The following is a 22,442-nucleotide window of genomic DNA, read 5'->3' on the forward strand; positions in this document are numbered from 1 at the left end:
TTAGGTTTGAGGAAAAAGAGCTGGGAGTAAAAGACAAGACACGAGATGATTCATTAAACATTTAGAGACGACGGGAAGAGAGACATGCAAAGAGAAGTGGAGACTATGCGGATCCAGGAAGGAATTCAAGGGAGGAAAATGGATAAAGAGAAAAATAAGGAGGGCACAGAGATGATGTGGTTGATGTGTCAGGGTTTTAAAAATACATCTGTGTGTGTGTGTGTGTGTGTGTGTGTGTGTGTGAATTGAATTTAATCTGCATGGGAACACAAGGTCTGGATAAACTCCCAACATTGGGATTTGTGAAAATCTGTAGCTTAACTCCCTCATTTCTCCCAATATTTTCTCCTCCCTTCTGGTCTTTTAAATTTGTTTTATTTATTTATTTCTTATGAAGTGAATAACAGATATACAGAGCATTCACTGAGCCCATCCTGCCAACAACGGACTGTTGTCGGACACCGCGGGCCTGTTTCCACATGTTTAAATGAAACACTGTGCAAGTGCTGCTATTTTTTTTTTTATATACAGTACAAATGTATATAATAAAATAATTTTTTCTTCTGCCATAGCATATGTTAAGCATTAGAAAGGTCTTTCTTTACATGCAAGTGTGACTGCACCCAGATACATCAGTACATGAAACAACAAGGAGGGAAGAGGTAAGAGCAGAGAGTGGAAAGTTTTGACATCCTTTCGGGTATGCCAAGGCCACTGTAGTTCCCCGACATACTTGGGAAAAGAAGAGAGGGTGGAGTCGTCCTCCGCCATTAGCGGTGTGCAAATTCTATCCTGCTCGTGACAGAGTTAGTCAGATGAATGCCAATGCGTGCTCTATAAAGTGATGCAATAACTGTTTTATCCTGCATTGGCATTAGTACAATGCCACACAGCACTGGACACCTTCTCTCCCTCATTAAGCTCACACACAGCAACAAGGACACCACCTCCTTGTTACATTCCATAAGTAAAATAGATGAATAACCATGTGTTTTCAAAATAAATATCTTGGGGAGCAGGTAGTCATGGCAACAAGCGATGGTAGATTTGTATTTTAGTGCTCTCACAGACTCCAGCATGATTTAATACAGTGGGGAAGGGAGGGATTGTCTTGATAAATAAAACTAAGCACTGGACTCAAAACTCAGGGGGATTGCTGCTCTCGGTCTCACTTGACTTAACAAAGCATGTCTCACACCCTTTCTTTTGAGCCAGTGTGGTATTCAAGGTCCAATTTTGAAGCTTAAATGAGCAAAGTATTACAAACTGTGGCAGACCATCTGCTCAGCGAGTCCCTGTACAGGCGGATGTAGGCTACGCATGAACACGTGGTTTGTTACACTTTAGTGGAGCTCGGTGATCACGGCGTGAGACTCAACACACCATCTCATATCATCAGCCATGATGAACCATGTGAGTTAGTACGGCACATAAAAAAGGGCCATTTAATCAGGACGAGCTGTGGGGCATCATTCCCCAGAACCACTTCGATGAAACATTCACCTAACAGTGAAATATCAATAGTTTCAGCTCCAGTTACTAACTTGTTTATGTGTAGTCCGTCTCTCCCCGACATCCAATTATAGAGTTGATCCATAAGGACATATGAAAGTCTTCTTTCATGGTATAGCAGACATTATCGAATCACACGGGACTGGGCTTCTACGTGCAATAAAATGAGCACTTTAGCACAAGCACGTTGACATTTTGGAACCTAAAGCGCTTTGAAATGTCCTGGTTTGCCTCACTGCATCACACATTCTGCATCGTCATTCGTCTGTCATTGATAACTGGAATATACAGCACATGCTGCAGTCGCTCATCTGTTATTAGCTGCTGGATACAGCCTGCATGTGTACATGTTAATCCTCATTATTGTGCAAAGTCCCTATTCGAAATATACAAGTATTGCTTATTACCCATTATCAATCCATGCATTATCAGTCAGCAATAATATGGGTAACATAACATTACAGTACAGTAACAATGCAATCATAGTGGTGATATTTGTTGCAACAAGCAGTAATATTATGGTAATAATATGTGGTAATCACCAATAGTAGCTTGTAATAACACAGACTATAGTAATTCTTATTAGCAAACTGTAGATTATTTTGGAAATGACATGGTATTACTGCAATATTACCACACCATTATGGTTATTACCAAACTGGAAATTAGAAATAAGAAGTATTGCCATAATATCACTTCCGACCTGTAAAATTATTATCAAACTATTGCCATGTTGTTACGATTTTAAAAGTCACGATTAACCTGACCAAAATAATTGCGATTAACGATATTATTGCAATGACTGAAAAAAACGAATTAATAAACAGGGGCAAAAATGATTTAATAAGATCACGGATGATTATCGAATGAATGGGAAAGATGCAGCTCTCCACACACACAATAAGAAATAGATCACAAGGACTGTATGTTGGTTAGACAGGATTTTCAAGTCACTCACATGAAATATTAATGTTTTTATTCTTCATTCACGATTAACATACTAGAAATTACCCACTTTTAGCACAATGTAAGTGTAAGTTCAATCCTGATAAGCGATAATATCGTATATTGTCCCATCACTGGGATGTGTTAACATTATTTGTAAGATATAAATGCCATTATTTTCTGACTTAAAAATATAATATGTAACATTTCTCAAAACAACAATAATAATATATATATATTGTTGCGTAATGTGCTTTGAATTGGATTGGAAATAATGTTGCAAATATACAGAAATCTGTTTTTCTATTCAAGGCAACTGTCTGATTCAGACAGACGAATAAAATGTTCAGTACTACAACTTAATCAGTGTGTTGTGTGTGTTTTTATTATTACTGTGTGTTTTTATGGCTTATGATTACTCATAGTCCTTTGCTGCACATTGTGCCATCAAAGCTCTGCCAGTAAACCAAACAAGACAACAACTCTCAGGATGCCACATGAAATCTATCGTTATCGTTTTGATTGACAGTCCCCTAGTGGTAGAAATGACTCACTATGTATTTAAACAGCCTGTGTCACATCAAACTGTCTAAAACCTGACAGTAAATAGTTTTTTTTACATTCACAGACAGCTCAGAAAACAAGAATGTTGTTAATGTGATATGGAAATTTCAATTTATTATCTTGTTGATAATGAAAAAATAAAAATACTTTGCCAAAGACACCATTCTGAAAGCCCAGAGACAGAAAGAGAGGAAGTCCAGTGATGTGCAGTGATGGAACTGAGGGGACAGGTGGCTCTCAGCAAGCCAGAGTCTGCACCGAGTGCTTTCCCCATTAATCAATTCAATCTCCCTCTCTCTCCCTCTCTCACTCACAGAAACCTCATTTTATCCGCCTCGTACTCTTTTAACTGGTCTCACTCTTATTGGCTCTCTGGTCGGCTCATTGCTGCACCAATGCCCACAGTAACACACAGGCAATAAAGAGAGGAGACACTGAGAGAAACTGCGTCATAATGCGTCATGCAGAAATCTGAACAGACTCGTGACCAATGGATTTAATTTTTTCTGAATTAAAATCAATCGTTTTACACTTAAAGCTCATTCTGATTAGGGATGGGAATCGGTATCGATCCATATCGATCCCATACTGGTCAAAATCACTGGATTGGGCAGATAAAAATGTAACATCCAATCCAATGCTTCACTATACACAGACTGTAAAAATGTAAATAAAAATCAGGAAAAGCATTTCAGCTGAGTCATGTTTGGGCAGTTCATTTCTTCTTGTGTCTTTGAAATGACTCAGCACAAATGTGTTGTTAGATGAACTTCATAGTTCATAAATAAAGTCTGTAACGACCGATATTAGAGTTTGTCATATTGGAACCGGACACAAAAAGTGCTATCCTTAATTTGGATTACCAATTTTTTTTGTTCATACATGTTGTTCAACTAAAATGTGACGAACTCATGGTGAAATTGCACATTAGATTTTCTCGATTAATTGTTTGTCCACAAAAAAAAATGATTCATTTTTAATGATTTCTTTGTTATGTGGAGCGAAGAAACTATTCACATTTAAGAAGCTAAAACAATCAGAATTCTTCTTTTAATAATGAAAAAGGCTTTAAACTGATTAATTGATTATCGAAATAGTTGAGGATTCATTTTGTAATCGATTAATAGATTAATTGTTTCAAATCTTATTCTGAAGATTCATTAGACACAACTTAAGAAATACTGAATTTGAAATTAGATGGACGTACATAACATGCTAGGTTATGATATGTAATTTGTCTCTGAAATAATTTTTACTTAAATCAAAATCCTCTTTCAATTATGCTGGAAAAAAAAGAATGATTCACATCACTGAAATGCTCTTATTTTGAAATAGAAACAGGATGTGTTGTGTATATGTAATATATGCAATAGATAGAGATGTTTAAACAGTGGTAAAATAGAATTTCCAAAAATCAAAGTACAAACTACACATCAGCAGCAAGTCACAGGAGAATAAAGTGCTTTACTCTGCAGCATCACAGCAGGCTCGCAGCAACGCTGCATCACTGCAGAGAGCTACATGAGCTGCTGGGACATCAATGACGCACGCACACACGCACACACACACATTGCCGTTACCTAGCTGAGGGGGCTTTCCCTGCACAAACCGATGTGACGACAGGTTAATGACGACAATGTGACTCGGAACACAATGTCTACCACCTCTCTCTCACTGACAGGCAACACAATCGACCACAGCAAAGATGCATTTCTCTCGCAAACGGGCACAGAAAGCTTTAGATTCCTGTCCAATTCCACAGCTTTTACCCAACAGAATTATTTAATGCAAGTGTTCAAGCAACACAGTGAGTGATGCTGAAACTGCAATAGCTGCTCGATACCCTGGGTGGGGTACACACTATAAAACCATGTACAAGCTCTGAGACACAGAGAACCCATCAGTGAACTGCAGATTCGTTCTGTTGTGCTATATAATGCGGCAAAGCAATTTACTTTGTGTCATTAATTCAAAATGCAAATAATAAAATGACTTCAAACCACTCCCAAGTACATAATTAGAAATCACTCCTTGCCTATTAGCAGCGCCATATGTGCTCCAATATTGTTCATATTAAAGGGGACATATTTTCCCCTATTTCAGCAAGTTAACCTAGCTCCATGGTGTCCTAATGAACATGTCTGTGACATGCTTTGGTCAAGGAAATGACATCAGCCACAGAGGCTACTGGGAGATAACAGCAGTGAGCATTTGGAAAAGTGGTCATTTGCAGGCTCTAGCAGGCACATTACTGTCATATATAACATGTATCCACTGTACAGATAAATCCTCTGAGGCTGGAAGTTTGTGTAGAACTCTGTGCTGCACTGTGGAGCCAAGAATAGAACTTTTCACTGACTTCCGGTTTTCAGATACCATTGCCCTCGCCAGCACTCTCGCGTGTTTTATGGAGCTCTGTGAGACAACAATTCCAGGAACTTAGCGCATTGTGACGTCCCAGTGAGCACGCAAGTCAACATGGCGTGTTTTATCTCCTGTACTTAGACTGAGGAGGACCACAAAAACATGAGTGAGTCATCTTTTTTCACACTTTGCCAACTGATAGGATCTCCAGAGTCCCAAATATAAGGATTTAAATTATTAAAAAGTTGATTTTGCATAATATGTCCCCCTTTAACCTTATCACAGTTTTAATCTTTTAAAGTCTGTCGTTTCTTTTAGACAACTCCCCAAATTGAACCGGGCTCAGAATCAGAGTGAAAAAATGTCTGAGTGAGACACATTTACAACAGCAGGAGTTTCTTCTGCTGCGTTCTCACATGAGCTCACACCATTAACCAAATATCAGACTAGTGAGCTGTCAGGAGAATCTCCACAGAGTGTCCAGAGCAATTCAGTGGACATCGGGCAGGTTTTAAACAGTCCCTTCACATGACCTCCAGAGTATTTCTGGAATTCAGTGCATATCTATAAGTCATTTACAGTATATAGCCAAGTAACATGCCCACCACCTACTGTTTCAGTATAGTTTGGCTTAAATTGATGAGGCAGAACCGAAGCTATGTTGCCATGGCTACAGAGGTGGTGTTTACAGGTGATCAGGAGACATGTATGGAAAGAGGTCAGAAAAAGACCAGGCTTAGTGGCAGATATAGACAAACAGGTAAAAGTGAGGATGAAGAGAGGCACTGCAGGATTGAGTGGTACAGTATGAGGCAATGAATGTGTATTTTGAACATTGAGCCTATAAATGACCAAATGCATGGACACTTTAAGCTCTTCATGCACAATTCTGTGATGTTGTTGCTCGCCGTTACATACAGTCAGGTGTGCTAGATGTGCTTTAAATGCATAGCTTTAATTTGAGGGTACATCCAAATCAGGTGAACGGTGTAGGAATTACAAAACTTTCTAGATGTGCCTCCCACTTTTTAAGGGACCTCTACTGAAAGGTGTTCTAGATCTTTGCAGCTGACAAAAAAAACATATAAGTATCAAATGTACAGCAAACTCCAGAACAGTACCTTAGCACTTGAGAGGCAACTCTGCAGCCTTTCTCCTTCTTTTTCCTCCTCCTCCTTCTTACCGGAGGAACATAAAAAGACACAGAGGAAGTAAAGAGCGGAGGTGAGAGAGAGGGGAGAGAAGGATGGAGCAAGGGTAATGTGATGCAGTGTGCTGTGCAGACAGAGGTGGCCGTGTGAATGCTAATCACCAATACATTCCCCAAACCCCTCTGACACACACACACACACACACACAGTGTCTGCTAATGACAAATTATTATCATAACTTTACTTTATTTATGGTATGTTCTATAATGAAAGTCACAACATCCCAAGTTGCCAATTCCACGATGAAATTACATCCTAGGAAAAGCACTTAAGACGGCACAAACCTCCGCCAAGGCCGCTCAGGTTCCCATATTATCATGACAGATCACAGATCTGGATTTGAACAAACTACACAAAAACTTTAATTATTGAAAACTTCCCCACCTCGCGAGGTTAACACACAAACGTGGTCAAATTTCAATCGTCAGGGTGAAAAAATAACTGCAGCTGTGTGTGCATCCTGACGGGAGAGTAGGATCTTAAAGAGATAAAGTAAAGAAACCAAAAACATTCACATTTCGGGAGAACTTGTAATAATCATTGGGGGAAAACACTCAAACCGATTTATTGATAATCAATTGTCCACAAAGTAAAAAGTCAATGTGAAGATTGAGTGGATTATGCAGCTTAGTGTGGACACTGTTTCTGGGAAGAAAGCTGAAATGAAAGTCTACTTACATCGACTGTGTGAGCAGAATTTCCCAGCAGCTCAAACCAATATTTAGCACGTTTGGATAAAACAAGTAATTAATGTGGGATGGAACTGGAACCTTTAATGGAGGTTGACGAATTAGACAGCAAGTCACTCAGTCATGTCTGCCGTAAGTATGACCAGGCCCTAAAGACCAAAACACACAAACAACCACTGCTAATTTCTCTATTAAAAAAAATCCACATCAACTGTTCCTCTACACTTATTTCTCTCCATTCTTCTTCCTTTGGTGTCTTTACCATCTGCCTTTATATCTTCAGTCTTTAAGTCATCCGTATAAGACCCCATTTAATGTTTTCCATACTAAACAACAGCCCTCATAAATATAATTGCATACAGCACATGCTTAATCAAATGAAGTGGTCAGGCTCATAGGCGAGCTGTATAATATGTACTGTGAGTAGCAGCCATGTACCTTTTTACTCCCATCGACTATTTTATTAACACAAGTCAATGACTGATGAGAGAGTGTGTGTGACCCTCACAGTCCAGGCACGTATGGCAAGCAGTTTTAACATTTAATCGCCAAGTTTGACTTTCTGGAATTACCATGACATACATCTGTGACATCATTTTGACTGACTAGTATGAATTGGAGTTGTAGATACCTGTGATGTCATTGCTACGAGACAAAACTACAGTTACAGACATCTGTTATTCAGATTGGTAAGGTTCAAACTACGTTTGCCATACATGTGAATGGGGTTTGTCAGTATAGACATCTACAATTCAGCTGCGGATAACTGGAACTGAATAGTAATCTATAATTCCAGTTTCAGATATCTACTCATTATGACTATCTGAAACTAAATTAAAGACATCTGCATATCTTCAAATGTCTTCAACATATATATGCACATATGTGCATATAAACACATATGTGCGTATAAACACATATATGCACATATGTGCGTATAAACACATACGTGCGTATAAACACATATATGCGTATAAACACGTGTGCGTATAAACACATATGCACATATGTGCGTATAAATACATATATACACGTGTTATACATATACACATACATATACACACATCTATATATATGTATGTATGCATATTATACATGTATATGTATGTATATACATGCATACATATATTTATATTTATTTATGTGTATGTATGTGCATATATATGTTGAAGACATTTGAAGATATGCTTATGTATATATATCTATATATATCTATATATATATAGATATATATTGATATATTTATAGATGTATCTATATCGATAGATGCATCTATATCGATAGATGCATCTATATCGATAGATGCATCTATATCGATAGATGCATCTATATCGATAGATATATATATATATATATATATATATATATATATATATATATACACACACACACATATATATTATTAATGGATATATTGAACTATAATTGTGACTAGTAACAATGATTTCACAGATATTGGTAGTGAACCTCCTGAGTAACGATTAAATGTGAAACGACTCGCCGTACAAGCCCCATCTCTAAGGGCATTCAATGTCAACTCACACACACACACACACACACACACACACAGTTTGCACAGCTATTCTTCTTTAGATTCTGCATCGACTTCCAGTCATTAGGAAAACTTTAACAAAATAACCTTATCCCTAATCCTAAACAGCAAATGCCGAACCCTAAACACAATTCACAGCCTAGCCCTAATATTAAGCAGTTCTTCAGAAATTAGGTTCAGCCTCATTAGAAAAAGGTTTTCTGATCATAATAAGGTCTGGGGTTATGCCAGAAAAGGTCCTAAATAGGTGTACACATAAGATAATAAGATATCTTCTAATTACCCCAGAATAAAGAAAATCCCACTGCAACATCAGAGACGCTGTGGCACACACACACACACATGCTGTGCTCTGTTTATCAGGGCCAGGCCCATCGATCATCCGAGCCTGGTTGCCTGGGTAATCCCGTTATTATTCAAAGCATGCAGCAACAGCTTGCAGAGTAGCTTTCGTAAATGTGTGTACATGTGCATGTTATGTGTGTGTGTTATAGTAGGTATTGGAGATTCCCACTGGCAACGCACACCCTGGTTGGTCCAGGATTCTGCCTGAGCTGCATACCTATGAGGGTGGACATCATCTCAAGCTCACACAGAATGAAGATGATGATGATGATGATGAAGATGATGATGATGATGATGATGATGAAGAAAATAGGGGCACGGGAAGCGGAGCCTGGCTATTTCACATTCTTTTCACTTCCATCACCTTTCTCCACCAACACACCGCCTTTGCTCCCTCCCACGCTTGTGATTTTCATTCAGCATCCTTCTTTTTCTCTCAATTTTCTTTTCCGTGCTTTGCAGCATTTCATTCAGCCCGTGTGCACCCCCTATCTGCTCGCCCCCCCCCCCTCTTTTTTTCTCTCTTTCCATTCACATTCTGTGTCTTTGAGGCTGATTCATTCATAAACAGCACCACTCCTTACAGCAGCAAAAACTGGAGAGGAGGGGGGGGGGGTGTGATGGAGGGAGGGTTGCCCCCTCTGACTTAGTGACTGCTGCATGTCGAGGGCTCCCGGAAAACCGAAGACAGCCAATCCTGATGCCGAGAAAAGGGGAGGGTAAGGAGGTAAGGAGGGAAGGGTGAGTGTGAGGCGATGAAGAGAGGAGAAAAGGATTGGGAATAAGAATTCATATGCCTCAGGCAACTCTCCTCTGCCCTCTCGGTTTTCTCTCTTTCATTCATTCATTTGTTCATTCATTCATAAATTTCCCCTTTGTGGGAAAATAAAAAACTATCATATCTTATCTTATATTATATTATATTATGATTGATTCATTCAAACCACACAACACACTGCACCTGTGGTAAAGAATTTTGTGTGTAATTGTAGTACTGCATATTATATATGTATAATGTGTACTTGTTGCCTTTTCAGGACCTTTTCTGACATAAACACAGACAATAATCCTCATTTCTGAGGATTTAGATAAGTTTAGGGATAAGATTTGAGTTGTGGTTAGGTTAATGTTAGAGTTAGGCATTCACCTGTGATGGTTGAGGTTAGGATAATGGCTTGTTTGAAATGTCCATGGACAAATAGCTGCACAAACCCGCATGTGTGAGTGTGTGTGTGTAATATCGCTTCCTTGAAGCCAGATGACACTGTAGACAAAACAGCCCCCGTTGAGCAGCACCATTTATCAATTCATCACCTTGCTCCTGACAGTAAAAACAATATATTTCTCCCCTCCCTGTTGCTCATCATCACCCCACAATACACACGTGCTGTATCCTTCACAATATTCAATGCCAGAATTGAGCCACTGTCAAATATACACAACCAATGCTCCTGTGAATGAACTACAGTAGGTGGCGACTGCCAGCAAAAACTGGGACAACGATGACGACGATACAAGCCCATCAGATCAGATATGCTCCGCCTCCAACTGCCAGAGAAAGGGAGGGCTGCAATCAATACTAGGAAGGACCATTGTGAAATGGCCGAGGCTCATCTCTTGGTTCTTTTATTCCGGAGGCTTGCATGCAAGTGCTTGGCGGCGCAGCAAGTGAGAGACATGAGAAAAAAACAGGATGTGTGAAAAAGATGAAACAGATGCAGGAGTGTAAGGAGGAAAAGAGGGCAACAAGAAGAAAATAAAAATGAGGGGAAGCTTACAACATCACACACATATCTAATCAGAAAGGTTAACATTTTCAAATCTGTAATAATCATAATAATTACGATTGATAACGTCCGATTTAAGATTGATGTTATATTAATTGAAAAAAGGTGCTTTTCTTTCAAAAATAAGGACATTTCTACGTGACGCAAAATTTTGGAATGGTAGTGTATTTCACAAATCTGACGTAAAACATTCATGTACTATACCTCCAAATATATATGTGCAAGAGATCACTATATAAAGAACTTCTGTTATGTTGCGAATGGAGAAATTGAGACCATAATATAATATTCGGTATAGCACATTTCAAACAGCAGCAGTGACCGACTGCTTCTCTGGAAGCGTGCACATCTCTAGTGGGATGCAAATTTCAAAACGAGGTGTACCTGCACACAATAACCCACCAGCAGTTCGTTGGGTCTACCACAGCTCCCAGCACTGTTGTAAACACCTCTGCTCCAGCTATATATAAACAGGGCTGGCTCAGAAAACACAGGTGGACGCCTTCGATACCAAACACTGACACAAAGGCAGAGGCAAAGGCTGGGGGTAGCACAAGTGAGGCAATTGTCTATGAGGAAAATGAGAGAGATGAGACAGAGGTGATGAGGGAAGAGAACGGAGTGCTAGAAGGTGACGGGAGGACGTGATGAAGGAGGGAGAGGAGAAGACAGGTGTGAGGAATGATTGAGTAAGAAGGGGCCTGCTGCAGGCAGAGGGGGGACTTTAAAGGAGTCATATTATCCCCTATTTCTCCAAGTTAAACTAGTTCCCTGGTGTCCTAATGAACATGTCTGTGACATGCTTTGGTCGAAATACCATAAGGATGAAGCACCACAGCAGTTCAATCACCCTGTTCCGAACGCTCTGTTTAGTAGAATCTCTTTAGGTCCACCTTAAAAAAAAAAGTAAAACGAAACTTAAGGGACAGGAAATGACATCAGCCACAGAGGCTTCTGGGAGCTAGCAGAAAGTTAACATTTGGAAAAGTGATCATTTGCAGGCTCTAGCAGGCACATTGCCGTCATATATAACATGTATCCACTGGACAGATAAATCCTCCGAGTCTGAGGCTGGAAGTTTGTGTAGAACTGCTGCACTGTGGAGCCAAGAATAGAACTTTTCACGGACTTCCGGTTTTCAGATACTGTTGCCCTCGCCAGCACTCTCGTGTGTTTTATGGACAAAGCAGAGCTCCGTGAAACAACAATTCCAGGAATTTGTCCTTCCTGAGTGTGTCAGGAAGGACATGAAGGTGTGCGGCCTGACCAGCGTGAACCCCCTGGACAGAGCTGCATGGAAGAGGGGTGTGACGACTAGCCGGCTGCTGCCCACCCCTGTTCCAGGGACCCTGGCAGCAGTTTAATCAAAATACTGGATACTACTACTACTAGCACATTGTGACGTCTCAATGAGCGCGGAAGTCAACATCACGTTTTATCTCCTATACTATATCCTGTGACTGAGGAGGACCACAAAAACATGAGTGAGTCATCTTTTTTCACACTTTGCCAACTGATAGGGCATCCAGAGTTCCTTTAAGCATATCAGAGTTTTAAATAAGTCCCAAATATAAGGATTTAAATGATTAAAAAGTTGATTTTGCATAATTTCCCCTTTAAAAAAAAAAAAAAAAAAAAAGATGGACTTTTCAGAGGTTGCATTCTGTTACCATGCAGTAATGTTCTTAATAAAACTTGTAATGTCATCGTAGTTGGGGGCACTGTGACACACATAGTGATACATCAGCTGACTGAAAAGTCACACTACACTATTCCTGCCAACAAACAGCGATTACGTCATCCTCTGAAGCTCAAGGGACCCATGAAGTCAGTGGCCAACAATGTCAGTAGGTGAGCTAAAAATCGAAAACCGCAATGCAGCACATTTAGATGAGTAGGTCATGTTCTCTTTTGCAAGTCTATAAAGTAAACATCGATTGACATAAGAAAGTGTGAGTGAAAAAGTGAATGGCAAATAAAGCAGCTTTGAGTGACCATTTACCATTTAAATCAGAAAATATGCAGATCACAGAGCATTTAGTGCAACTGCATGTGTCAAACCTTTAGTATTTCCTGCTAAGGCAAGTCAAAGGGTTACTAAAAAACAATGTAGAATTGTCTGTCTGCACTATATGACAAATTTATACATTTTAATCGTCTCACAAACCCTAACAGATAGGTGTCCTTGTGTCATGTCCTGTGTGCCTGCAGCGCACTGATGTCAACATGTAGAGATGCACTAGATACTCGGTTGCAAATCGCGACCCCACACACACACACTGAAGGAGAAAAAGAGCTGTTACATCATTACCACCACTCGCCGTTGGGCAGGGAGGCATGAGTACTGACCACTGGGAGACATGGGGTCATTACATCACTGGCAGCAGCCCAGAGCAGAGCGGGCCATTAAAGAAGGGCTGTGCGGCAGGAGGGAACTGGACCGAGCGCGAGCCGATCATTGCTCGCACTCATGCAGGTCAGGTAGGAGCGACAACCCTGGAGCCCTGCAGCTTACCAAGCCAGCCAACAATAATGGACATTAGTTATGTCACACAAAGTTATACAATCAAAATATACATGTATTTTTCTGTATTATCACTTAGTAGTGTGCCAGAGTGAACCAAGAGGTTATTTTCCATCTGGACAGATTTAACATGATTTAAAATGAAATACTAAACTATTACAGCATCACTCAAGTAAGAAGAACAGCAATACAATACATAGACGTCTAGAAAACCAATTTCAGGAAACCTATTTCAGAACTAGGGGTACCACACGATTCGATACATGGATCACGATAGGGCTGAAAAATTCATCCAAATCCCAATATGGCCTATTTTCAAATCACAGAGGGCACAGTATTTCTTAAAGCCAAAATGTGTGTCAAATTACCATTCTAGATTAAATACAGTCCTGGCCCATACACATCATATTCTACAGACTTTGTTTCTCATCAATCTGCACAAACATCACACAGTAATCATTTGAAATATGTTATTCAAATTAGAGACAGACCCATTTGTTTTTTCAGGGCTGATACAATACCGATTACGAGTAGTCAAGGAGGCCGATAACCGATATTTGGAGCTAATATTAATTTGCAGCTAAAGTGAAAATATTGGCGTCAACATTTTGAATGATACAAACACCAACAATTAACTTTAACGTTGAAATGCCTTTAAGCATATGTTTATTAAACAGATTTGCAACATGCTAAAGGTTTTTTTTTTTGTTTGTTTTAAAATTCCAACAAAATTGCAGGAAGCTCCCCAACTGAAATTTTAAATAAATAAATTGATCTCTTAACGGCCATTGGATTTTAAAAAAAGCAGATGATAATCGGCCCGGCCGATAATCAGGCTATCCGTAATTCAAATGATGTAAAAATGACCTCTAATCCCTCGAATCGCAACTTCAGTCAAAATAATCACAATTAGATATTTATTCAAAGTGGCTTTAATCAATATATTGCAAGACAATCATATAACGATGCTTGACGATATCTGTCTAACTGAAGAAAACAGAAAGTTAACGTGAAAAGTAAAAAAAAAAAAAAGGCTCTATTTAGTCACAACATAGAGAACAAAGGTCATAAAGTCTATGTATTGAACACATTATCCCGCTGTAAACTCCCTCTTCTTCGGCAAAGTAACTTCCGAGGAAGTTTCCCTCTCTCGTTTGAGCAGCGCCACCATGAGGAGACGTCAAGAAGAAACGCCCGGCAAGTGAAACTTGCAGGAACTGTTTACTTTAACGCACCTTAACGTACAGTATTAATTCAAATATCAACCCTGGCATATCGATTATCGTAAGGAAGTACAACGATATATATCACCACACCCATATTTTGACTCACCCCTATTCAGTACATTACATTAGCAGGTACTAAATTCAGGTATAATTCAAAACATACAACACACATGCTCAGTTCCGCACAGACGCAAGAGTTAACAGACCAGAATATTAATCAAGCATTTCTTTATGTGCTCTAAATAAACTGAACGCAGCTCGTTCTCTTATTTCTCAAACAGTTGTTGGGATAGAGATCTCACATTAACTTCCTGCATTATATTAAAGCAAAAATAACACCGATATGACCTCATGTCAACAGGGTAGAGGTGGGCGTCAGCAGCACAGCCTGGAAACAGATGATTTGATTTTGTGAAACGATTTTGCCACTTGTTGGATCACGATGCACCAGAGGATCAATACTTAATGCCATTTTGAGAATTCATCTTTACATAACACTAAAGAAAAGAGGGAAAATCATTCATTTCTACTGTTTATTTATGAGAAAAGGGGGGAAAGTAGAGATTAATTAATGTGGATTATCTCAATTCATGGATTAGTTTGTTACTGTTGTTATTGATTGCACACTTATACAAAGCAGAGATGATAATATGCAGTTTGATCTCTGATTATTACAGACCTCTTAAAAAGGTACGATTATGTGTGTCTTTCTGAGGAGACTGACAGACTCTGCTTTGTAACAGAGAATAATATCACGAGGCGGAAGTAGGTTACGAAGAAGGTGGGGAGCAAAAATCAGTGAGATGAGGAGAAGAGGACAAGAGGCATTTGAAGGAAAAACAGGTAAACAAGCATTATGGAAATGGAGGCTCAGAGAGCGACGACAAACTGCGGATAAAGACTGCAACAAGATTAAAAGATTCACATGAGGAGAAGAGGAAGGAGAAAGACATTAAAACTGTCGTCGGCAGGCAGCAAAGCATTAGACCTTGCATCATTGATCATCTCTTCCTCCCGTCTTTCCATTCCTCTGTGCTGCTTAGATTATCTTAATGGAAATGACCTCCATGTGAGGCAGCTGAGTGGCCCAAACCTGATTAGTAATTTACCTCCCTTCACCATCTCTCTTTCCATTGTCCACACATCTCACACACAAATGGCACCACAGTGCCTCGGGTCTTTCTTAACGTCTCCCCCCCCCCCGTCCCCCATTCCTCCCTGCCAAGTGATGTCCAGGTCCCCCCCCCCCACCCCGGTGGCGATGATGGTAATGTATTGTGTCATTTCATGCGAGCCAATAGTCTCTCTGGATTCACACAGTGAAGTGAGGGTTAGTGTGAGCAGCACGGCGATACTTGAGTGCTTTTAATAAAAAAAAAGTGTGTGTGGGGGGGGGGGGCTGTTGTATGTGTACAACACGTGCGAGTTCACGCATGTTTTAAGTGGGTTTTCCATATATAGCTCCTTATCTGTGCATGTGCGTTGTTGAAAAAGACGGCAACAACACGTGCCGCTAAGAAACGTGCGATTCCACGATTGTGAGAGAGACATAAAAATAGAGCGACGCTGTCCACGATGAGAGCTCTCAACACATATAATGGCTCTCCTTTAAGCACAAATCAGTTTGCAATAAAAGAAAGAGTCTGCTGCTGTGTAACGCAGGAGAGAGAGAGGCATGGAAAAGATATTTCATATGTCAGACTCCAGAGTCTGTGAGCCCACTCACGCCTCTGCTGTAGGTGTGCCGATGACGCACAGAGAAAAAGTGAGACCGTCTGTCAGCGTTCTGACTTCATGCTTTGAAATACAGTTTTGAAGCAGCACGGCTACAGACGAGCATCATCCAAATTAAAAAAAGAAGAAGACCGAAAGGGAGTCATTAAGTTTCTGTATATTTTAAAACTAAAGCCTTGCAGGAATTTAAACAGCAGAAGCAAAAAAAAAAAACACACTAAGCTACTGAGAACCTCTCCAGCTCCCCACATACATGCACACACACACACACACACAAAAGCCCCCGTCACACCCTGACACAAATTGAACAAACCTAAAAACAGCACTGTGCATGCATAAACAACAGTCATATGAGCAGGAAATAGACCACCATAGCCCTCTATGTGTCTGTGGAGGTAAAACAGTCACACAACTAAAGACCTGAAAGGTGGTATTTCAACAAACTGGCATCTGTCTATTAGAAATTAGAATGATAAAACAAGAATTATTTAAAAAAACTACCACTTCCATCAGTCTTTGTCAAATTAACTGCATCCGAACACAGGTGATTACATCAAAGTGTACTCATTTTCATCACAAGTAAAACTGATTAAGTTTCCGTAAATTGCCCGCATACTCCGTTATCAGCATTGGCAACACTTAAATATGCGATCTGTGTGGGGGGGAAAAATAAACCCTCAATCTTGCTTAGAATGCACCCAATAAACAACAAGGTCAAATTTGACTTTGTGCTAACAGTGCAAACAGCTGCTTTACATTTAATGCAACTCTAGGTCACAAAATGAAACTCGGCGCTCATGCTTCAAATGTTTCTGTAGCACCTTGTACTGAGAGAGATGCACACAGCCATGACAAAGGTTGTACTGCAGGTACAAGCCAACTTGGCTTCATTTCCAAAAGAACAGTGACACCTTGTGGACATGAACAAAGCTTTCACTCCAAGTGTCAGGTCTACAAACAACAAACAATGTTACAATAAAATAACAAAGAATAATGTGTAACTATGTAGAATTTCAAGAGGAAATACATCATGATTTGTTGACACTGTAACACAAGCCAATGCGATTTGAGGTACCACACTAAGGCGCTATAATAGCGCCGCAATAACAACAAAAATGATCCAAAGTTCTGCACGGTAATTGTTCAAAAACATTCACTGAACAACAACTTATTTCCCTTTGTTAGTTAGCAATTATTTAAATGAGATGGGTGGATGAGATGGACGGACAGATGGATGATGTATTGGAGCAGACATTAATGTATTCTGGTGAAATGAATGCTGTTTGCAGACAGGTCTCCTGGGCCCGAGTTTAACGGCCTGTCATGCAGCTGATGTCGACACATCAGGTGTTCAATCTGTTAATACACGTTACATCAAAGCATTCAGGTCACGTCCACGCCGTCGCGCACAAGGACAATGATATGCAAATGACTGGGAGGAAAAAACCATGACGATAGTATCTGATACTCACGAGGACAAAGGGTCACGTGCATTTTTGCTTAACCTGACAACAGAATAGAGAAGGGTCACAGGATGTGAGGGAGTGGAGCTGAAGCTTAATTTTCACACAGTTCACGAAGCAAAAGTGTTGCAATACGACCTCCGGTTCATAATATTTTGGATTCTACAGGATTGTGTGGCGCGAATACATATACAGGACAATTAATGACACAAGTACTCACCAAGCATGAGAATGGCGTCTTCCTTCTTGACATGTTTCTCCAGAAGGTGCTGGAATTTGGAGAAACTGCCCAACCAGTCATAACACTGCTCCGTCTTGTATCGGTCATCCCAGTAGTCGACATCTTTGTACTTGGCGTTGTGCTCTGGCAGGTGGTCCATCTTCCCTTTAACATACAAATAATCGAATTTACTGTGGTTACATCTTGACAGTTCATACTTAAAACAACATTATTAAGAGGCGTGTCAACTAAAAATGCCCCAAAACTATTCAATTACAAGTCAAGTAATGATTCCACCTTTGGCTCCCGTGATTTGGACCTGTGATTATCACAGTTTATGAATCAAAAGACAAAATAACCTGCATATTATTATTATTGTTATTATGATTAGTACTGTCAGGGTAGGGCAGCAGGAGGAGGAGGAAACAGGGTACAGCAGCATGATTAAGGGATAGTTCAGGTTCCCCTGAGCCAGCCCTACCTATAAGATTAATTTAAATAAATAAGGTTTTAAATATAACTTTAAATACAGAGTGGTTGTCTGTCTCCCAAACTGACAGGTACCAGGAGCCATGAGAGGAGCCTGGTACCTGAAGGCACCGCCTCCAATTCAACTCTTAAAGGCGGCTTGCTACTAGTTCTTTGTGTCTGATACCAATTATAGCAATATAAAATACAAACAAATATTATGATATGCAAGGTCCTTGGTAACATTCACTAGAGCCGTTTCCATACTATGACGTAATCTCGTTTTATCGCCGATATTCACGCAACTGCGTTGCAACAGCCTTTTCTAGCGTTTTGAGAGTAAAGGGAAGATTGGACTAAATATCTGGGCCGAAGGTAGATTTTTAAGTAATAATTGCCACCTTAAAAGCTTGGGGTTTGTACCCTATTAAAAAGGATAGATTGGTCCGACTTAATATGGAGCTGTTAATTAAAGGAAAAACATCTTTAAACAGTTACGTGGGACAGGATCCAACAGACAAGTTGTTGGTTGGATAATGATGCTAATGATGTTAACTCAGGGAGATCTATAGGGGGAGAAACTGTGTAATGACCATCTGGTGCTTCAGTGGCTTCTAAAACTTTTGTGCTGGACAAAACATCGAGTGAGTAGTTTTTCCCTAATGGATGTTATTTTATTTACAAAAAAAAGATAATGAAGTTGTATCTATTGAGCGTTAAAGGAATAATCTGCTCAGTAGAGCTTTGAATCTGTGTCAGCCTGGCTACAGTGCAGTAAAGATACGTACAGAGCCCTGCTAGGGTCAGGTGTGGAAAAAATAAAAAATCGTTTGAAAACTGTTCCCTCAGGTTAGTAAACTGTTCCCTCAGGTTAGTAAACTGTTCCCTCAGGTTAGTAAACTGTTCCCTCAGGTTAGTAAACTGTTCCCTCAGGTTAGTAAACTGTTCCCTCAGGTTAGTAAACTGTTCCCGCAGATTAGTAAACTGTTCCCTCGGTTTTGGAAATCAGTGCCTGGTTGTGTATTTCCTTTTCAGAGGGGTGATGTAATCTTGCGAGGCTACTACACTATCAATGATATTATTGATGAGAGAGAGTGTGAAATCAAGACTGCCAACTTCATCTGGAACTGGATTAAACAATGGCAGCAATTCCTCCTTGAATTTATCTGCAGTGTTATCTAACTGGAATGTTATTTCTCCCCAATTCCATTGTAATTGGACATTGAAATTTTACTAAATAAGGTCATAAAAGAGAGTGCTTTGGCGGTATTCTTCACTTTTTAATCCCAATATCAATGCCACATGTCAGAACAAGAATTGATGGCAAATTAAATGCCGATCTATCACTGTTGTTATCTACATGTAATGTACTTAGTGGGTGATGTCGATTTATTTAAAAATCAACATATTCTTCTTGTTAAAGCCATGTTTTAGTAATACAGCATAAACCAATATGATGATGAGTTATGAGCTCATTAACTAAGAGAGTTTGTAAAAACGAACTTTATACTTAAAAGCCCACATATAACTGTGGTAGTTTTTAAACTTGTTTTGGTTTTGTTGATTAGGTTTGAATTTCTAGAGGGATGTAAATCGGTATTGGTCAGTATTGGTCTGAAAATCTCTGGATCGGATATCGGACAATACAAAAATCCTATATATATATATATATATATATATATATATATATATATATATATATATATATATATATATATATATATATCACATGCTTCACTGTGCACAAATGGTAAGATGTAAATAAAATCAAAAAATGTCTAAAATTAGTGTATCGGACTAATATCGGTATCGGTAGATATTCAAACTTTGATATCGGTATCGGACACGAATAAGGTGGTATCATTCCCATCCCTGTTCTGGACCACAGCCATCCAGACTACAGGAGCCTGAGTGTACTAAACCTCATACATGTCACACACACTTTCCAAATGTTTACATTCTTATTTTTAGCTCTGGACTCTGCACATATATATGCATCCTACATTAAGCATGCATTTCTTTTCTAGAGTTGTTTATTGGTTCTCCTCCTTATCCCAACCGGCAATGGGAACTTTGTTATTCGCCTTTTAAGGGCTTCATCCGGTTGAGTGTGAAAGACAACTACAGAGGTAGCCACGGCGCATGCGCGGCCAAGTGTAAATATCAGGAAGGTCTCTCTTGTCACTCTCTCTTTGCTGCGTTCACACGAAACACGTGGCTGACACAATTAGCTTAGATTCACACATTTTTCCTGTAGTTACTTACGGGTTTCACGTAAACTCCTTTTTTAAACAACGCCGGTTGGTGCCGTGGACGTCCACGTGCTGTGACGGCAGCGGAATCTAGCGTGGACACATCTGCAGCAAATGAAGGAGTGACATGAGCTGAAGTGTGTCTGCGCTAAAAGCTGCACTTGTCTTACAAGTTAGTCAGAAGAAGAGAGACACGTTTGTCCTTGTTTTTGTGCTCTGTTCCTTCTACTTTGAAGAGTGTAGAGCTGCAGCCGCCTCTCGACTCTCTACTTCAGGCTAACGTGAAGGTTTAGTGGGCGGGGTGATACCGTGCTGCATTCAAATACACCGCCATGCTGTCGGATATTACAGCACTCATAAGCACACGAACTCCTGCTACTTTCCCATAATTAATTAACTTTTATATATAACTCACATTTGTCAAGTTTGTTTTTTCATTCGATTGTGATAAAACAAGAACATAAAAATACATACGCAGCAAGATGACAAGCAAACAAAATAAGAAGGAAGTGTTTAAGGTATGGAAGCCCGTGTCTGCCACACAAATACAAATAGATATTAGTAAGTCATAATTATGAGAAAGTCTCTCATTCTTATGATGTAATAAGTCCTAATTATCAGACAATAAGTCACAATTATGAGATAGTAAGTCATAATTATGCTAAAGTATCTGATAATTATGAGAAAATCTCTAATTCTTATGATATAATAAGTCATAATTATCAGATAATAATCCACAATTATGCTAAACGACCTCATAATTATGATAAAGTTTCTAATTGTTATGATAAGTCATAATTATGCTAAAGTGTCTCATAATTATGAGAAAGTGTCTAATTTTTATGATATAATAAGTCATAATTATCATATAATAAGTCATAATTATCAGATAAGTCATAATTATGAGATAAGTCATGTCTATCAAATAAGAAGTCATTATGAGAAAGTAAGTCATAATTATGAGGAAAGAATCTAATTATTATGAGATGATAAGACATAATTCTGCTAAAGTATCTCATAATTATGCGATAGTTAGTCATAATTTACGAGAAAACATCTAATAATTCCAAGATGTTAAGACACATTCTCATAATTACGACTTACTAATATATATTTTTATTTTTCAAGTGGCAGAAACAGGCTTCCATTGTGAGGGAGTACGGTGAAGTTTTCTCGACCAAACTCTTGCATCAAAGAAGCTAAAGTGTGAATATGTTAAAGGGATAATTTAGTCTATTTGAAGTAACTGTGTATAAGAAACTTTACTGCAGCCAGCCTTCAGCGTGATGCCTGTTTGGAAAGGGAAACAAACGAAGCTGAACATGATTTGATGTGAATGGAACAACTGAGAAAATGACTAACTTATAGATGTAAATAAGACATTTCAACTCTCATTTGACCTCTTCAAAACTGAGGAGAGTAATGGCATATTTTCTCCACCAGATGGTAGTGTCACACCATTTATATTTTATTGTTATTAATATTATCTGCTTTGACCATTGTCAACTCATGCCATCATCTGTGGCTCACACTGAGCTGAAAGTAGAGTGGTGATTAAGATGATTTATGGGCAGTCTCCTTTTCTG

General features: G+C 39.3%; 1 protein-coding gene across 1 annotated transcript in view; it reads right to left on the bottom strand.

Annotated features, from left to right (window-relative positions):
- ece2a (endothelin converting enzyme 2a) overlaps positions 1-18,296 on the bottom strand; it is a gene marked incomplete at both ends in the record, with an annotated part of 65,823 nt that extends 47,527 nt beyond the window's left edge. Inside the window, one exon of the mRNA XM_083889548.1 lies at positions 18,137-18,296. Coding sequence (XP_083745674.1) covers positions 18,137-18,296 — 160 coding nt within the window. The remainder of the gene's footprint in view (positions 1-18,136) is intronic.
- Positions 18,297-22,442: the final 4,146 nt, after the last annotated feature.

This window comes from Microchirus variegatus, assembly GCF_963457635.1.
Source record: "Microchirus variegatus genome assembly, chromosome: 5".
Taxonomy (NCBI): Eukaryota; Metazoa; Chordata; class Actinopteri; order Pleuronectiformes; family Soleidae; genus Microchirus; species Microchirus variegatus.